The 15,387-nt window shown below is 39.8% G+C and overlaps 1 protein-coding gene across 1 annotated transcript; it reads left to right on the top strand.

Moving 5' to 3' along the window:
• Positions 1 to 1,358: 1,358 nt before the first annotated feature.
• On the top strand, positions 1,359 to 1,937 carry LOC131249585 (uncharacterized). Its single transcript, XM_058250385.1, has one exon. The coding sequence runs from the start codon at positions 1,359 to 1,361 to the stop codon at positions 1,935 to 1,937; it is 579 nt and encodes a 192-aa protein (XP_058106368.1).
• The last annotated feature ends 13,450 nt before the right edge of the window (positions 1,938 to 15,387 follow it).

Genomic DNA, 15,387 nt, shown 5'->3' with positions numbered 1-15,387 from the left:
TATTTTTTTGTAAACGATCTTGACCGTCCATATTAAAGTCCATCTATTAAATGTTAATATTACTGTGATGTTTGCTTGAACAATCCAGATCAATGGTTTGGACCATTTAAATGTTACAATGCACTAGGAGCACTGGAGCATTCTTGCTTCAATCATGGTGTGTTGACATCACCAAGTTACGTAGGCACTATCATAATATATGTATTATATCTATACCGTCCATTCATTTTGCTACATCATTTTAAACAATGAACCCAAAAAAGAGATATATCCAAAGCTCAGCTGAATCACACCATATATAAAGACGTGGGACAATGATCCCACTGCTGAAACTTTCCTAGGGCCCACCATGATGCTTGCTTGCAATCCAACTAGTTTAGAGGGTCACATGGACCTGGATGAAGGGAAAACAAAAATATCAGCTTGATCCAAAACTTATGTGGCCCCCAGGAAATTTTCAAGTGTAAGTATTCAATTCCCTCTTCTTTCGGTGGTGTGATCCAATTCAGTTTTGGATCTGTTTTATTTTTTAGCACAAGTTATAAAATGATATTAAAAAATGGATAGACGGTTTGGATATAACACATACATCATTTTGTGGCCCACATAACTTGGCGACGTAAACACAACATACCGCTTCAGTGGTGTGTGGCACAGCACGCAATCAACTTGTGGCCCACCATTCGTACGTTGAATTTATGTCGTTGATCCTAGCGTACGGTTTAACAGTGCCTCCTCAAAAAGTGACGTATATATCATACTCAGGCTGCGAATGACGCTTCACGCACGCGAATTCTAAAACTTTACATGTGGCAAAGTAATAAATAAAATAAAACGGACTAGACTGTGCATCTTACTGCCGCCAATTATAGTCCAAATATCAGATAGCTTGAAAAATCCTACCGTCTGATCTGTGGACGACCCTAATTTTTAACTCATGGCCAAGTACCATAATTTGGACCGTTATAATGTTATTTCTAATGCCAACTCTGTAATTGCTAAGTAATTCCTAAGTAGCAGCGTATCATCCATCACACTCTACCAGAGCATTAAAAAGTCTGAGCGGAACGGACGGCGCAGCTACAGCTAACTTGCGTGGGAAGCGACCGGACGGCGCAGCTACAGCTAACTTGCGCGGAAAGCGAACATGTTCCCAACTTCCTCGAAACCAGATATGCGGTGAGGTCACGTGACGAGCCGTACCGCGTCATTGCTGATGTGGAACCCGCGGTAACGGAATTCGGTACCGATGCCTTCCTGACGTGTCACTCTCACCCTTCCTTTATATATAGACTTCGTCTCGCCCTCTTCTCTTTCCAAACCTCAGTCCTTATATCATCGTCTCTCCTTTCATCCAAATGGGCTGCTGTTTCTCTTCACAGACTAACGCCGTTGCTTCCTCCACAGCCAAAGTCATCTCCGTTGACGGCACTCTCCATGAATACTCCGTCCCAGCAACGGTCGCTCACGTCCTCAAAAGCGAACGAGAAAGCGATTCACTCTTCGTCTGCAATTCCGACAAGCTGTATTTCGATCAGCGCATCCCACCGTTGGATCCAAGTGAAGAACTCCAGGTGGGCCAGATCTATTTCGTCCTTCCGATCAGTAAGCTTCATTACCCTCTAACAGCATCCGACATGGCCGCGATGGCGGTGAAGGCGAGCGAAGCGCTCAACGAGGAGGAGCCGAAGGAGAGCAGTCGGCGACGGTGGCGACGAAGGAAGAAGATCCAGATATCGCCTGTTTTGGAGGTGGACCAGGGTCTTGGAGATGGGGATTTTGATGGGTTTAAGATATTTGAGAAGGAGTATGGAGGGTTAGCGAGATCTGGGTCGGTGAGGAAGATGCAGAGGAATGCTTCAAGACGGGCGAAGACGGCTTATCGGTCTTTCAGATCGAGGCTGACCACCATCTATGAAATCTCTGTTTCTGAGTAAATTAGAGGAGTGGGAAAAAATCTTTTTTTTTTTTTTTTTGTAAAAAGAAAGACGTGGGGTTTTTTTTTTTTTTTAAATCTTTCCTTATTTGGGTATTGATGCCCATTTCAATTGGAAATAATAGATTTTTAGATCGGAAACCGCTGTTTCAGCGAGTTTGGAGAATTGGGAATTGGTGTATATGAAAAAGGGGCGTTTGGTTTATGTAAAAAATTGGAACTTCTACTGCCATGTTTATGACTAGTATCGTCTGAAATGGGTGTGTCGCCCGATATGTACTGGTATTTTCCATGAACGATACAGCCCGTATAGGCCGGAAACAGCCAGACCGATTCAGGGTGATACGGGTTATATCGGTGGTGAAGGATACGTTTCTCTGTAAACCGATTTTAAACCTCGTTTATGAGAGCTGAGCAAGAGATTTCCATGATTTGGGCGTGGTTTGAATTGCCTAGAGGTTAATTCAAAAATAAATAAATAAAATTGTCTAGAGCTTCTCTGAAGAGAACAACTTTGTAACTCTGGTCACGTGTGATGGATGATACGTAGGCGCCTAGAAATTACTTACGAATTGAATGCGTGGCAACCGATTAATATTCAAACTTTTAGACGTATCATGGGCCAAAAAGTTTTTCTTTTTCGATATTGTGTGCGTGTTGACATTTATTGGACGGCTAGGAACGAAGAAAATATACAATGGTCCATTTTCTTTCAATGAACAAGCCTCTGCAAATTTAATATAGTTCAGCGAATCTGACCTGGGGGCGGTGAGAGAACCGGTCACATACAGGCAAGATACAGCAAGGTACCCCAACTTGGGGTACCGTACCATCTTTCTTTCTTACTAAAATGGCACTTGAGCAGAGCATCAGTGCCATTAAAGACGTAGCCCCACCACAAAGAACACATGGAACAAAAAAGAGGCTGGACCATTCATCAGGTGAGTCGCATTGTTGGAATCAACGGACAAATGACTCAACATGCATGTGTGGCCTACCTAGTGAGTGGATAGGTCTGATTTTCAAGAAAGATGATGTTCATTGAGGGTTATATTATTTTCAAGGTACTGATTAATGTATTCTAATGTGGATGATTTCTCAGCATGTGTATCGAGCATCATATTCTGCCTGTATATCAAATCACTCTACTAAATGATAAAGACTTCCTTGTGCCTCCATGGCCACTCAGATTCAAGCATGTGTCGCTTCACCCGGCCCACGCGACTGAGATTATCCAACCTTATACCTGTCCATATTCTTTGTATTTTGATGAACACGTTATCTTTTCAAAGCAACATCTAAACAGATGGACCACAAGCCTTTTTTTTTTATTAACAAGGCATGGTAGACCCTACATGATCAATGGCCTGGATCTTCACAAGTGTATCAAGGTGGCATCTTGGTACGAAGAAAATAATCAATCTCATGCAAACAATCCTTCAGCATTTTTTGTTCTTGTTGAGAGAGATTAAGGGCTTGTTTGGCCAGCTGTATTAGGTGGGATTAAGTTGGATGGAATTATAAAAGTTATAATAAATGCATGTGTAAGGTATTTACCTTAATTGAGTTTATCTCATGTTTTCTGATACTATGTTTGAAATACATGCGTTAAAAAATAAATCCTAAAATTTACTATCAAATTGCATTTCAATTGAACATGGATGTAACAAAAATCCATCATATGTAGGAGTAATAATTCCATCTCACACTTTTCAACACAAGGTTTATTTTCTAAAGCCTGCAAAGTTAATTTTAATCACATCTTACACTCCTTCCAAATATCTCATCTTGAATTTCAAAGTGGGATAAGTAATGCAATCCCATTTAATACAACTTAATACCCCTGTCCAAACATGCACTAAACAATATCACACTTATACAAGGAATGGTTGTTATTTTTATTATTCGAGTAGCTCTGGGTTTTTCCGAAAGTAGAAGTCGGTGACTTTGTCAAGGCAGGTGATTGGCGGATTTGGAAGAATCCAAATATGGCAGAGATTCGGATTTTCTTGAGAAATTTTTTGCTTTCGGTGCTTTTCTCCTCATATTTTCGTCGAAATCTTGCTGAAATGAAAATTTCAAAGATAAAATTTATAATGATTTAATGATTTTTTAAAATTTAAATATATAAGTGTAAAAACGAATTTTTTACATTTAAATATATATTTTTTTTCCGTGTTAAATTCATTATATAAAATCCCTGGGAATTTTAAAACTGACTAGATTTTGAAAATATGGTGACAACATTATTTAATCAATTACCCACAAAAATATGGTGAGAATTTCGAAATCTCTTCCATGCTCATAGCAGTGTTTATCATTTCAACCAATCCAGTTACCCCTGCAGCGAAAGGCAACCTGAAAAATACTCATCAATTGGATGAACACGATTGACTCATCACCCTCCCATGTACGGTGGAGAGATGGATATACCATAGTTCAGTTCTTGTGGCTCTCTATCAATATTCCATATTCTTCATTTCCTGACGAGTGATTATACAAAACTCGCACTGATCGAAAGATCCTAACCACTGACTGGATTTGCCAAAGTATGTTTATATTATTTTAAATTTTAAAAAAAAAAAAAAAACGGTGGGAGCAGCACCCCGCATTTGGTGGACAAAAGTCCGTTGATTGGACAATGTGATGGTCAGAATGGTGCGACTCTCAGGGGAATGCCTGTGTAAATCTATGGTGGGTCCCATCTGATGGTGGTCCAGATACCTTACACTTGTCCTTGGGGTAGATGGGAGATAGACGCCGGTCCAATCTTCCGGCCACTCTATTAAAAGAAAATCAAGATGCATGTAGCCACGTCTAATACCTGAATTTTCCTATTTTTCTTTTAAGTTGGTACCAGTGTCAAATTTCAACTAACCAGATCCCTGACATCAGATTCATTTGACCACTTATCAAATCGGTCATTGAATTTGGATGCTGACCATTTCTTTTAACCATCCATCTGCACTATCGAAAATTGGATGGTTAGGATCCTCCAATCAATGTGGTTTTTGGCATACGCTACATCCATGATGTAGTCCAGGAATTCGACCATCCAGATTATCTTACATTCGAGTAATGTGGATGAGTCAAAACAATAATAATAATAATAAAAACATAAAAAAATCTGTCCATCGTTTGAACGTGTGAACTCTACAAGCTACTGTCAGAAAGCTGCGAAGGGCGACTTAGACGTCTCATGCATTTTTGAGGTGCATTAAAAGCATAGGAATCAAAGTCTTGAAGATAAGAGGACCATCTCTTGATTTCCGGTCCAAACACGTTCCTCCCATGCAGCATTCAATGAGATAGGTGTTTGATATAGGCGTGGGCCCCGCATATCTTGATGATGATCCAAACCAGTCATCCAAAGGCTCCATCATTGACTGGCAACCGGTACTCACGGAACGCTAGTCATGGCTCATTTCTGTCTTTCTAGTGTCCATTTGTGTGCCATTGATTTAAAGGTTAGAATCGTCCAAGCAGTATGATTTTTGGACCATGGTCCATTCACTATTTGACCTATCAAATTTGGCAAATAGAAGGCTCACATGGACCACACCAGAAGTCAACGAAAGGCACCTAATCTCCATTTTTTCCCTTGGTGTGGTGCACTTGAGCTTTCAACTTACCTAATTTTTGGGAATAATATAAAATGAATTTAAAAATGTATGGACGGCTTAGATTAAATACAAAAATTGTGATGGGCCCCATAGAACTTCTAACGGATGTGCCTCTGTTGTAGCGGGTACGGTTATTTAGCTACGAATTAAATCCGTCGTAATTTAGATACGGTTTATATCCGTAGCTAAATTCTCCCATAATCCATAACTTTTACTCTTTTTTTGGTAGGGTGATCATGTATACCACATGCACGAGATAGAAGGTTTTGATATAATGAGGAATGCACATGAAAGCTCCCATGCGGCCACCTCTTTTTACTCGTTGGATGGCACGTGTTAGAGATCCAAGTCATTCACTAGATAGAGCGCAATGTGAACATGCCAGTTTGCAAAAGGTATGGAAGTAGATTGGTTAAACCGAGCCATGGTTTTGGACGGTTGGACTTTTCTTTTTCTTTTTTTTTCCCTTACTAACCACCTATTTTTACCTATAAACGTGGACTTAGGGGTGCACACCAAATCAGTAGAACCGGTAAACCAGTTGGGAACTGACCAGGCCGCACCGTTTGGTCCGGTTGGTCAGTTCCGATCCGGTTCTGAAGTTCACTGGTTACGGTTCTGAAAATAAAAGAATTGGTTGGTTCGGTTCAGATCTTGATGAACAGTAAAACCGAGCCCCTGGATCAATAAATATTTTTTAAAAAAAAACATAAAAAACTAAACCACTCATCAAATGAATTACAACACCAATAGACCACTCATCAAATGAATTACAACACCAATAGACATTGGTAGCAAATCATAAAATCATTTTGTGTACACCAAAAGGGTTATAAAAACAAAACATGACAAGATTATTCTATGCGGACGTTTTCAGTACAGTAGCTTAAGCTAGATTATTCTTATTTTAAAAAAATAAAAAATCATGCAATTAGACTGGACTGTAAAAACAGACCATGCAATTGGGTTAGATTATAAAAAGCCCAGAACCGTAGAACTAAACCGAAATTGAACTGATTTTTTACGATCTGATTCCAATTCAGTTGTAGGGTGCAAATGGTTCAGTTCCAATTCTAGTTTTCCTAAGACTGTTAGGCACAATTTGATTCCAATTTCACCCCAAAACCAGGCTGAACCGAACCATGTGCACCAGTATGTGCACTTGCACTGCCTGATCAACGGCCAACATTGTTTTTGGTTCAAGGCCTGTTCGCAACGGGCAGTACCTAATGAATTGCCCCCAATCCGTGCAGGTGTGCCATTCAGAAACCAAATACCGCATGGGAGTTATCATGCGGAAGTTGCTGTACCGGGAAACGGCGTACAAAGAATGTGGGTGAGACTGCATCATAATGCCCTTCTTTAGGCAAGAAATCAGGCGAAATGAACATATACTGCCACTGTATTATACAGATCCAACTTTACTGTCAAAGTGTCACTTGTATCTGTGTCATTCAAAAGGTGGACCATATCATGAAAAAACGCTTAGATAAATTTTTTTTTTTAAAAAAAAAAACAGGCTGATCCATTCATCATTGGCCAGACCGTCGAAATCAATGGACAGCCAATGGTGTGAATCCATGTACATGCATGGCCCACCTAATGACTTGCTGTGGATCACACGTGGTTGGGCACGACAGGGTAGTTTTGCATGCAAGAAGATAAGGGATGGAAAAAAACAGAAAACTGAGAAATTCCAAGTTCGAAATTGACTTTTTATTGTTATTTGTCAAACCGATTTCAGAGGGTTGATGGGAAAACGTGCATGTGCTTCGGCTCAATAAAAAGGTGGCAATTCATCCATGGTACACGTGGAATACCATGCACACCAAACTCGACCGTCCAATTCATGGGTCTCATGGTGGATGGAGCATAATCCATAAGTCAAAATGCCAACAATCCCAACTGTTCTATTGACGGCCACCAAATGCACAGTTAAAAGAAAGCGGTTGCCGCTAGATTTGTTTTTCGTCACGTGTTGAACGGGTGGGTGACGATGAGGTTGATCACCTTCTTCCTCAAGGACTCCAAATCCACCACAAGTCCACGAGAAAACGGAATAAAAATAACTTTAAAATATGCACTTTAAAATAGAATATCTTAGAATAGCACTAGGGACCTCTATTTATGGTTTAGGAAACTCTCATTCCGCACTTCTGCGAAACCGCCTCAAATATACGCAGTCCGCATAAAATCCACGAAGAATCTGCGTAACCCTCAACTAGTCAAGCTAGGTCCTTGACTGGTCGAGCGAACCCTTGACTAGTCGAGCAAGCTCCTCAACTGGTTGAGCAGCGCGGAATAGCAAAAAATAAAGCTGCTGGACTTCGAGTCGAGCGGGCCTCGACTGGTCGAGCAGCCCAAAAAATCAAATTGGAGACATCCGTTTACAACAATCTCCACCATGTTCTCAATCTGCAATCATATAGCTTCTTGACCTCTTCTCTTATCTCTACATCACATCATAGCTTCTCGTGCACACTCCGTCCTTCTTTTCCGCCATTGCCAACCCCAAAAAAGTTGTAAAAAACTTGAACTTCTATAAAGAAACGTTCTAGGCGAGCACGTCTGTCGGATCAGAATCCATGTGCCCAACCACCTTTGCTCCTGTCTTCTCAAAAGGAAAGACGTAGTCTTCTTACCATCTCACCGCTATCTAATGTTACTTGCTGGGGTATTTGCTCACAATGTTGATAGCCTATGAAATTACTAGTCTAATCCAGACCATGACATACACTACTAACCGCATCCAAATAAGGCTCATGAGATATATCATGTTTTTCCTTATCTGTTTTGGGCCATGTTGTAAGTGTTATGGTTTTATACTCTTTTGGTTGTCAAATTTTGTAGTGCCAAAACATCAATCTTTGTCTTGAGCAATCTATGTCTTGTGTAGCTCATTAGTATATATGATCAAGACATTGCATCACCTCTCTAAACACATTGCTTCAAGTCAAGAACGAAGATTTACTTCAAACCAATTCAAGAAATGGAAGTACAAGCTACAACGAAAGAGGTGATCTTGTTCAAAGACTCAAGTTAGTATACAACTCGAAATGAAGTGTAATTCAAGCTCTAGAAGATCTCAAGTTCAATGCTACATCAAGTATAGAAATCTCAATCTTTACAATCTTCAAAGGTCAACTATCATATAAAGTCTCAATGTTCATATCTCACTTTCTAGGTATGATTGACCTTAAATTGACCTTAGGCATTTTGTATACATAATTCATATTGAAACTTTTTATATGAATTTTGTCTGTTCTAAGACTAGTTCTGGACCATGTTCGACTAGTCCTAGAACTGGCTCGACCAGTCCAAGAAATTTCAGGACTAGTCCTAAATTGTTGCACTTTTTCAGAATTTTTTGGTTGAGCTACGACCAGTCCTGGAGTCTTCTCGACCGGTCGTGTGAACAGTACTCGACTTGTTCACGACCTATCGTGCACCTTCGACTCAAATTCCAGCAACTAAACTTAGTACCTCACGACCAATCGTGGGTTGGTCACGACCGGTCGTGGACGACGTTCGACCAGTCGTAGAACGGTTTTATTCGATCGCGCTTAAAATTTCAAAAATCTATTTCTTCTACGACCAGTCGTACTGTCCTCAGGACCAGTCGTAAACGAGTTTCTGCAACTATAAATAGGTGACGAATTTAGAGTTTGATAAATCAATTCAAGTAAAATCAAGGCATCACTCTGAGATAAGTTTGTATTCATTTTAAGCTAATTTGTGCATATTTAATATTCTCTTTTGTTAGCTTTATTGATTTAATTTTGTTTCTATATTCTAATCTGAATTGAAAAGAGGAATTATGATATTCTTTCTTCTTGGAATCAAAATCAAATATAACTAGCCCAACTGATTTAATTTAAAATCAATCTAGAACTTAAAACCATTTCTTAAGTGAGTATTGGACATTGAACTTCTATTCGAACTTCTACTCTAATTTGGTTCTTCCGGGCTACAACAAAAGGAGAAATCCATGTATTTTACTTTATTGTAAATTTCATTCTTTTGGTTTTATTTGAGATTAAGCCAGAAAAATCTAAAGAGAGCCAGAAAACTCAGAAGTGGGGTTTTTTGAAATGTGTAAGCTCATTTAAAAGACACAATTGTGAAGGTTTTAGGTGAACCTAAGAAACCTATTTTCATAGTAAACACTAATATCTACTGAGTGAAGATATTATGAGTGGAGTAGCAAGCTGTGTGGCTGTTATTTAACAGTTGGTGAACACACAGGTGAACCACTATAACTCTTTGTGTTTTGTGTATGATTTATTTTCTATCTTTTATCATTCAAAGCTTGTGGGATGTATGTGTGGATGTCAATGCTGTAATATTTACATTTCAAGCATTATGGGGAATGTTGTAATAGTTTAATATTTCTATTCCTTGTTATTTATTTATTCCTCTTCAGTTTGACTTGTTGATACAAAGAACTTTCTAGAAATAAGGTTGTCCTGCCATAAACCCTTGGTTTTTATGGTGTAAGGTTGTCCTTAGAACAACATTTGTATCAATCTCTCAATACTTGATTATTGAGGTTGCTTTTCATTTCCGCATTGTGAATTGTTTTCTTTTATTTGGCTATCATATTCTTTTATTCTGCTGTTAAAGCTTAAATTTGGCATAGTCTTATTCCCCCCTCCCCTCTAGGACATATACCTTGGCCTTTTCACATGTCCTGAGGAAAACTTTGAGGAGAGATGTATCGGGAACGCTCTCCAGCTTTACCTGGTCCATCACATACTTGATCAATACCTACACACAAGGTATTCCTCATGTGATTACCAAAGCCTACTCCTCCTTCAGTTTTAATGCTGAGAACCATCTTTGCAATCCCCTGATCCTTCATCTTGAATGTCCCACTTAATCGAGTCTTCGGTATATTGATATCAGACATGTCACAATTGGCAATCTATATGCCATCAATATATAATACCTGACCCACCATGAATGAATCAAACCACTTGCCTAGGCGACAGGTCGTACCATGACCTCATGCAAAGTCTTTTCTCAACCTCTTTAACTTCGAACCACTCTGATTGCTTTTGTAGATATGCTCTTCAAATTTTTCTTACAGAAGTGCAGACTCCACATCCATCCTTCCATCTCAAGATCACATTGGTCAACCAGCGTCAATCATGGATCCAATAGACACCTGCTATACCGTTGACGCGAATATCTTTGAAAAGCCGATCCCTTCTCTCTAAGCATAACCCTCGCTACCAACCTCTCTTTGTATTTATGTTGTATCCTCCATAAAATCCACTTGCATCCAACAGCTTCTCGGCCCACTAGAAGCTCCATGGTTCCTATGTGTTAATCTGGTACAACGAGTCCATCACATCACCTATAGTCATCTTCCACTTCTCAGTACCTGGCTCACCTAGAGCCGTTTAAATAGAAGATGAATCCCCTATGATATTGGAGTCGTCCATGTACCTCGCCGATCTCTTGGGATTATGCCGTGTGATTCTTCTCACAAGTGGCTACTCCACCTACTCTGTATCCCTGTCCACGCATGTCAGCTTTCGTACCCTGCCCGCTCATATGGCCATGCCCAACATGTCACACACGTGCAAAGGTGGAATCCGCTACATCCACTGCAGCTCCAGCTTTTGAAGTGCTCCCGATCAAACTGTAAACATTATCGAGTCGTTGTACTTTCATGATTACCCGTTTCCCCTTAGATACCTTAAGACCAGCATCAATACCTGTGAACTTGCAGCCCATTGCCTTAAGTACACCAAGAGAAATCAGATTATTCTTCAAATCAGGAACGTGCCTAACATCAGTCAAGGTATGCTCCACCCCATTAAACATTTTGATGTGCACCATACCAACAGCCACAACATTACAGGTAATGTCATTGCCCATAAATATATGTCCACCAACGCACTCCCTGTAACTGGTGAACCAACTCCGATGAGGAGTCATGTGAAAAGATGCCCCTGTGTCTAGCATTCACTTGTCCTTACGATCATCGTATTGTCAGCTGATCGTAGACATAGACAAAACATCACTAACATATCCACTCGATCCATCTGATGTGGCAGCATTGGCCTTCCTGTACGAAGTCTCGGAATCTTCTCTCTTAGATTTAAGATTTATACAATCCTTCTTCATATGCCCTTTCATTCCACAATTCCAGTACTTTACCTTTCCTTTGCCATTACCCTTGAATTTGGACCTAGAACCTAAAGAACATGTACCTTATTCAGAATTTCTACCCCTTGTAAGTAGTGTCTCAGAAGATATCCATATGTCGACGTTAAGTTTTCTCATAGCCTTCCCTTGAAGGGCTGAGATAATGGTGTCGACACTCAGGATTTTATTCGTGCAACACATTGTGTCCTTGAATGACTCATATGACGCCGAAAGATAATTCACCAACATATATGCTTGTTCTTCATCTTTCATCACTTCCTCCATATCCAGTAATTTGTAAACCAATTTATTAAAGTTGCTTAGTGAGCCTTTAGATCTCCGCCCTCTGCCATCTTGAAGTTATACCACTGTCGTTTTAAGTGTATGCGATTTTGAGAGGATTTTTTCACATAGACATCCTCTAACTTCGCTTATAACTTAGACGCAGTTTTTTTCCTTATGACATTGTAGAGAACCTCATCCGTGAGACATAAACGGATCGATGATAAAATCTTCTTATCAAGAGTATTCCATTCATTATCAGTCGTAGTAGACTTTCGCTCCTCAAGAGCACCATCTTCGCCTTGCTTCATTAAGGAACTGATCATCTTAATCTTCCATAACTCAAAATTATTTTTTCTTGAGTACTTCTCAATATCATACGTAGTGCTTGCCATTATTACTAATTCCTCAGATTCAAATCTGTGCTCTAATGATTGCTCTAATACCACTTGTCGGAGATTTGTACTGCAAAATCACACAGATTTAGATCTAGGATAACAATCCAATAACACCAAGCACACAAGAGAACACACAGATTTAACGTGAAAAACCCTTGTGGGAAAAAACCAGGGCACAAAGTGACAGAATTCCACTATGAAAGCATAAATTACAAAGAGAGAGGACTTACCCGATTCGAACAACCTTGAATCTCACCCTTACTACACCGTTTAGAAACCCTAAAACTCTTTTAGGAACCCTTGAAACCCCTTTAGAAAGCCTTAGAATACCTTATAATAGCCTTAGAGACCCCTATTTATAGTTTAGGAAACCCCCCTTCCGCACCTCTGCGAAACCGCCTTAAATTTACGCAGTCCGTACAAAATCCGCAAAGAATTTACGTAACCCTTGACTAGTCGAGCAAGCTCCTTAACTGGTCAAGCAGCACAGAATAGCAAAAAACAAAGCCGCTAGACTTCGAGTCGAGCGAGCCTCGACCGGTCGAATGGACCCTCGATTGGTCGAGTTAGGCCCTCGACCGGTCGAGCAGCCCAAAAAACTAGATTTGAGAGATCCATTTACAACATCTTGGACATGAAAGTGTCCGCGACCCACTCTACGTCAATGGGCATGTTAGAATTAATAAAAGCGATCAACTTTGACCCTGAGTGCATAAATAAGCTTATATATGAACATATATGATCTAATTCTGGGAAGATTAGTCACCTACTCAACTACTTGAAGAATTTTGTAATGACTAAGGGTGGGGTTCTTCAAAGTGGATTATGCTTTGTTTTTCACAAGAAATGAATTTTTAGTATATCAATGTAGTTAGACAAAAGGAGAAACTCATAATGTATTATTAAGAGTGATTGCAAAAATGCATCTCTCGAAATAACTGTTTCATATTGGATAAAAAGACAAATCCAAGCATATGAGTATAGATTTGGAGTACAATTAAAAATTATATGTAAGAATTATCATACTTGGATTATCGCTACTTTTAGGATAAACTAAGATAAAATATAAATTTGTTTTGATTTGATTGCATGTTCAATTGTAGATGATTTTTGCTCCATAAATTTCCTATGCTATTTATAGAGATCTAATGTATAGTTTATTCTTCTAGATAATTCTGTCATTATTCCAACGGTTACAATAGCTGAAAAGCTTATCTCTAAATCTTCTATTGTCTAGATCATTCATTTGTTATGTTTTCCTTTTGTGATTGTTCCTCTTTTGTCGACTCTATTTAGCATCTTGGACTTCTCAGTCATATTTCTCTCTCCGCTCATTAAACTTTTGGATAGTTCGGCAGCGTTACTTTGTCGACTATCCAATGACGTATAGTATTGGATTTATACTAACTATGATACCGCAAAAAGTACTCCACATACACCTCATGTTTTAAAATCTTCTCATACACCTGTTTCTTGTACAATGCCACATGTCGCCCTTTAATTAGCCTTTTACATAGAGGCCAGAAATAGGGTATAACAGGACCAAGTTGGATAGTTAAGATAATTCCACCTCTGTGATCCACAGGCCATCCTCCGTCTACAGCGGGGCCCACCATTTGTATTGTCTACATTGGCGTGCGGGTGGCCACATATGCATGTTTCAAACATTGAAAAATTAGACCGCTGATGCTTTTGGCCTTTGGGCATGTGTTTCACATTTGGGGCTCTTGTTCTTGTTGTGCATGTGCAATGTTATTAGTCTTTGGTATGACCTGGGCTTGATCAGATTTTCAAACCCATGTTCATAGACTTTCGCGGTCATAGTGCATCGTAGATGAACGGTTGTTTACCAAACCTGTTTGGATTTTCCATCATAAAACATAACATCCTCGTAAGATGAGTATGTAGCCTTGGCCTTCCAGTCTCTCCTAAGGTTACCTTCGTCACCGTCAGCATTTGGTACTCTCTCAATAGCTTTAATAGTTCACTGAAAGCCTTTGGTGTAATGAACTGCAAGCCCTTTAGAAAGAAAGAAAGAGTAAAGGTTGCAGGAACCGACCATGACAAAGGTTACCGGGCTGATGCAGCCGGATTGCAATGTAAAACTCACTGACCTAATCAACGGTGTAAAACTCACTGGGCCCCATCACGGTTTCGCCCGGCATCAGGCTGGGACCACTGACCTAATCCTCAGCCGACCAATGTTAGGTAAGGTCTGCCAGGCTGGGCCAGGCCTACTTGTCGATCTTAGGGCAGATGCAAAAGGCCCAGATCTTGTCACGGATCGAATACATGGGCCTTAGGCTCAAACCAAACCAGCCCTAGATGGGCTGGACTCTCCCAATAAATCGCGCTTGGATTTTAAACTATCAGGCTTGGTCTATTCATATGTTGAACTTGATTGGCCTGGGCCCAGCCCATTGAAAGCCCAATTAGTTCCTTGACATCATGTAAGACAAGGACATTCATATCCAACATGGACATTTATGTATTGTGTTTGGGTGAGTGGGCAGGGATGAGCTTTCCTGTTCTGCCTTCTAGGCCCAGGAACTATATTCCCAGCTATTTTTTTCACATTGGGCCTTAAAATAAAGATCAGGCCCAACCATAACATAATAAGTCGAGATTGGGCTGGGCCCAGGTTGGCCAGGCTGTTTTTTGTGACCATAGGATCAAATCAGGTTGGTTCAATCATGTAGGTTGAATGTGAACCGTTGGGAAATCTTTCAGGTGTCCATTGTTTCTTTTACCAGGTTGGTCCACCTGATGAGTGGATCAGTCTGATTTTCGTGCGTGGTTATATACGCTGTTTTGGGTACCATCCAATAAATAACTTCTTAAACTTATGTAAGTTAATGAGTTACTCTTTTTTTTACTTAAAATTTGTTGTTGCTCACCGTTGTAAAAGTAACTTATGTTGTGGAGTCACTTTTGTTTCGTAAGTTTTTATTTTTTGCTTATCAACTTTTACTTTTCTACTTATTTCTCTCTC

Source organism: Magnolia sinica, chromosome 1, assembly GCF_029962835.1.
Source record: "Magnolia sinica isolate HGM2019 chromosome 1, MsV1, whole genome shotgun sequence".
NCBI classification, from domain to species: domain Eukaryota; kingdom Viridiplantae; phylum Streptophyta; class Magnoliopsida; order Magnoliales; family Magnoliaceae; genus Magnolia; species Magnolia sinica.
This window is presented reverse-complemented; position numbering and strand designations above follow the sequence as displayed.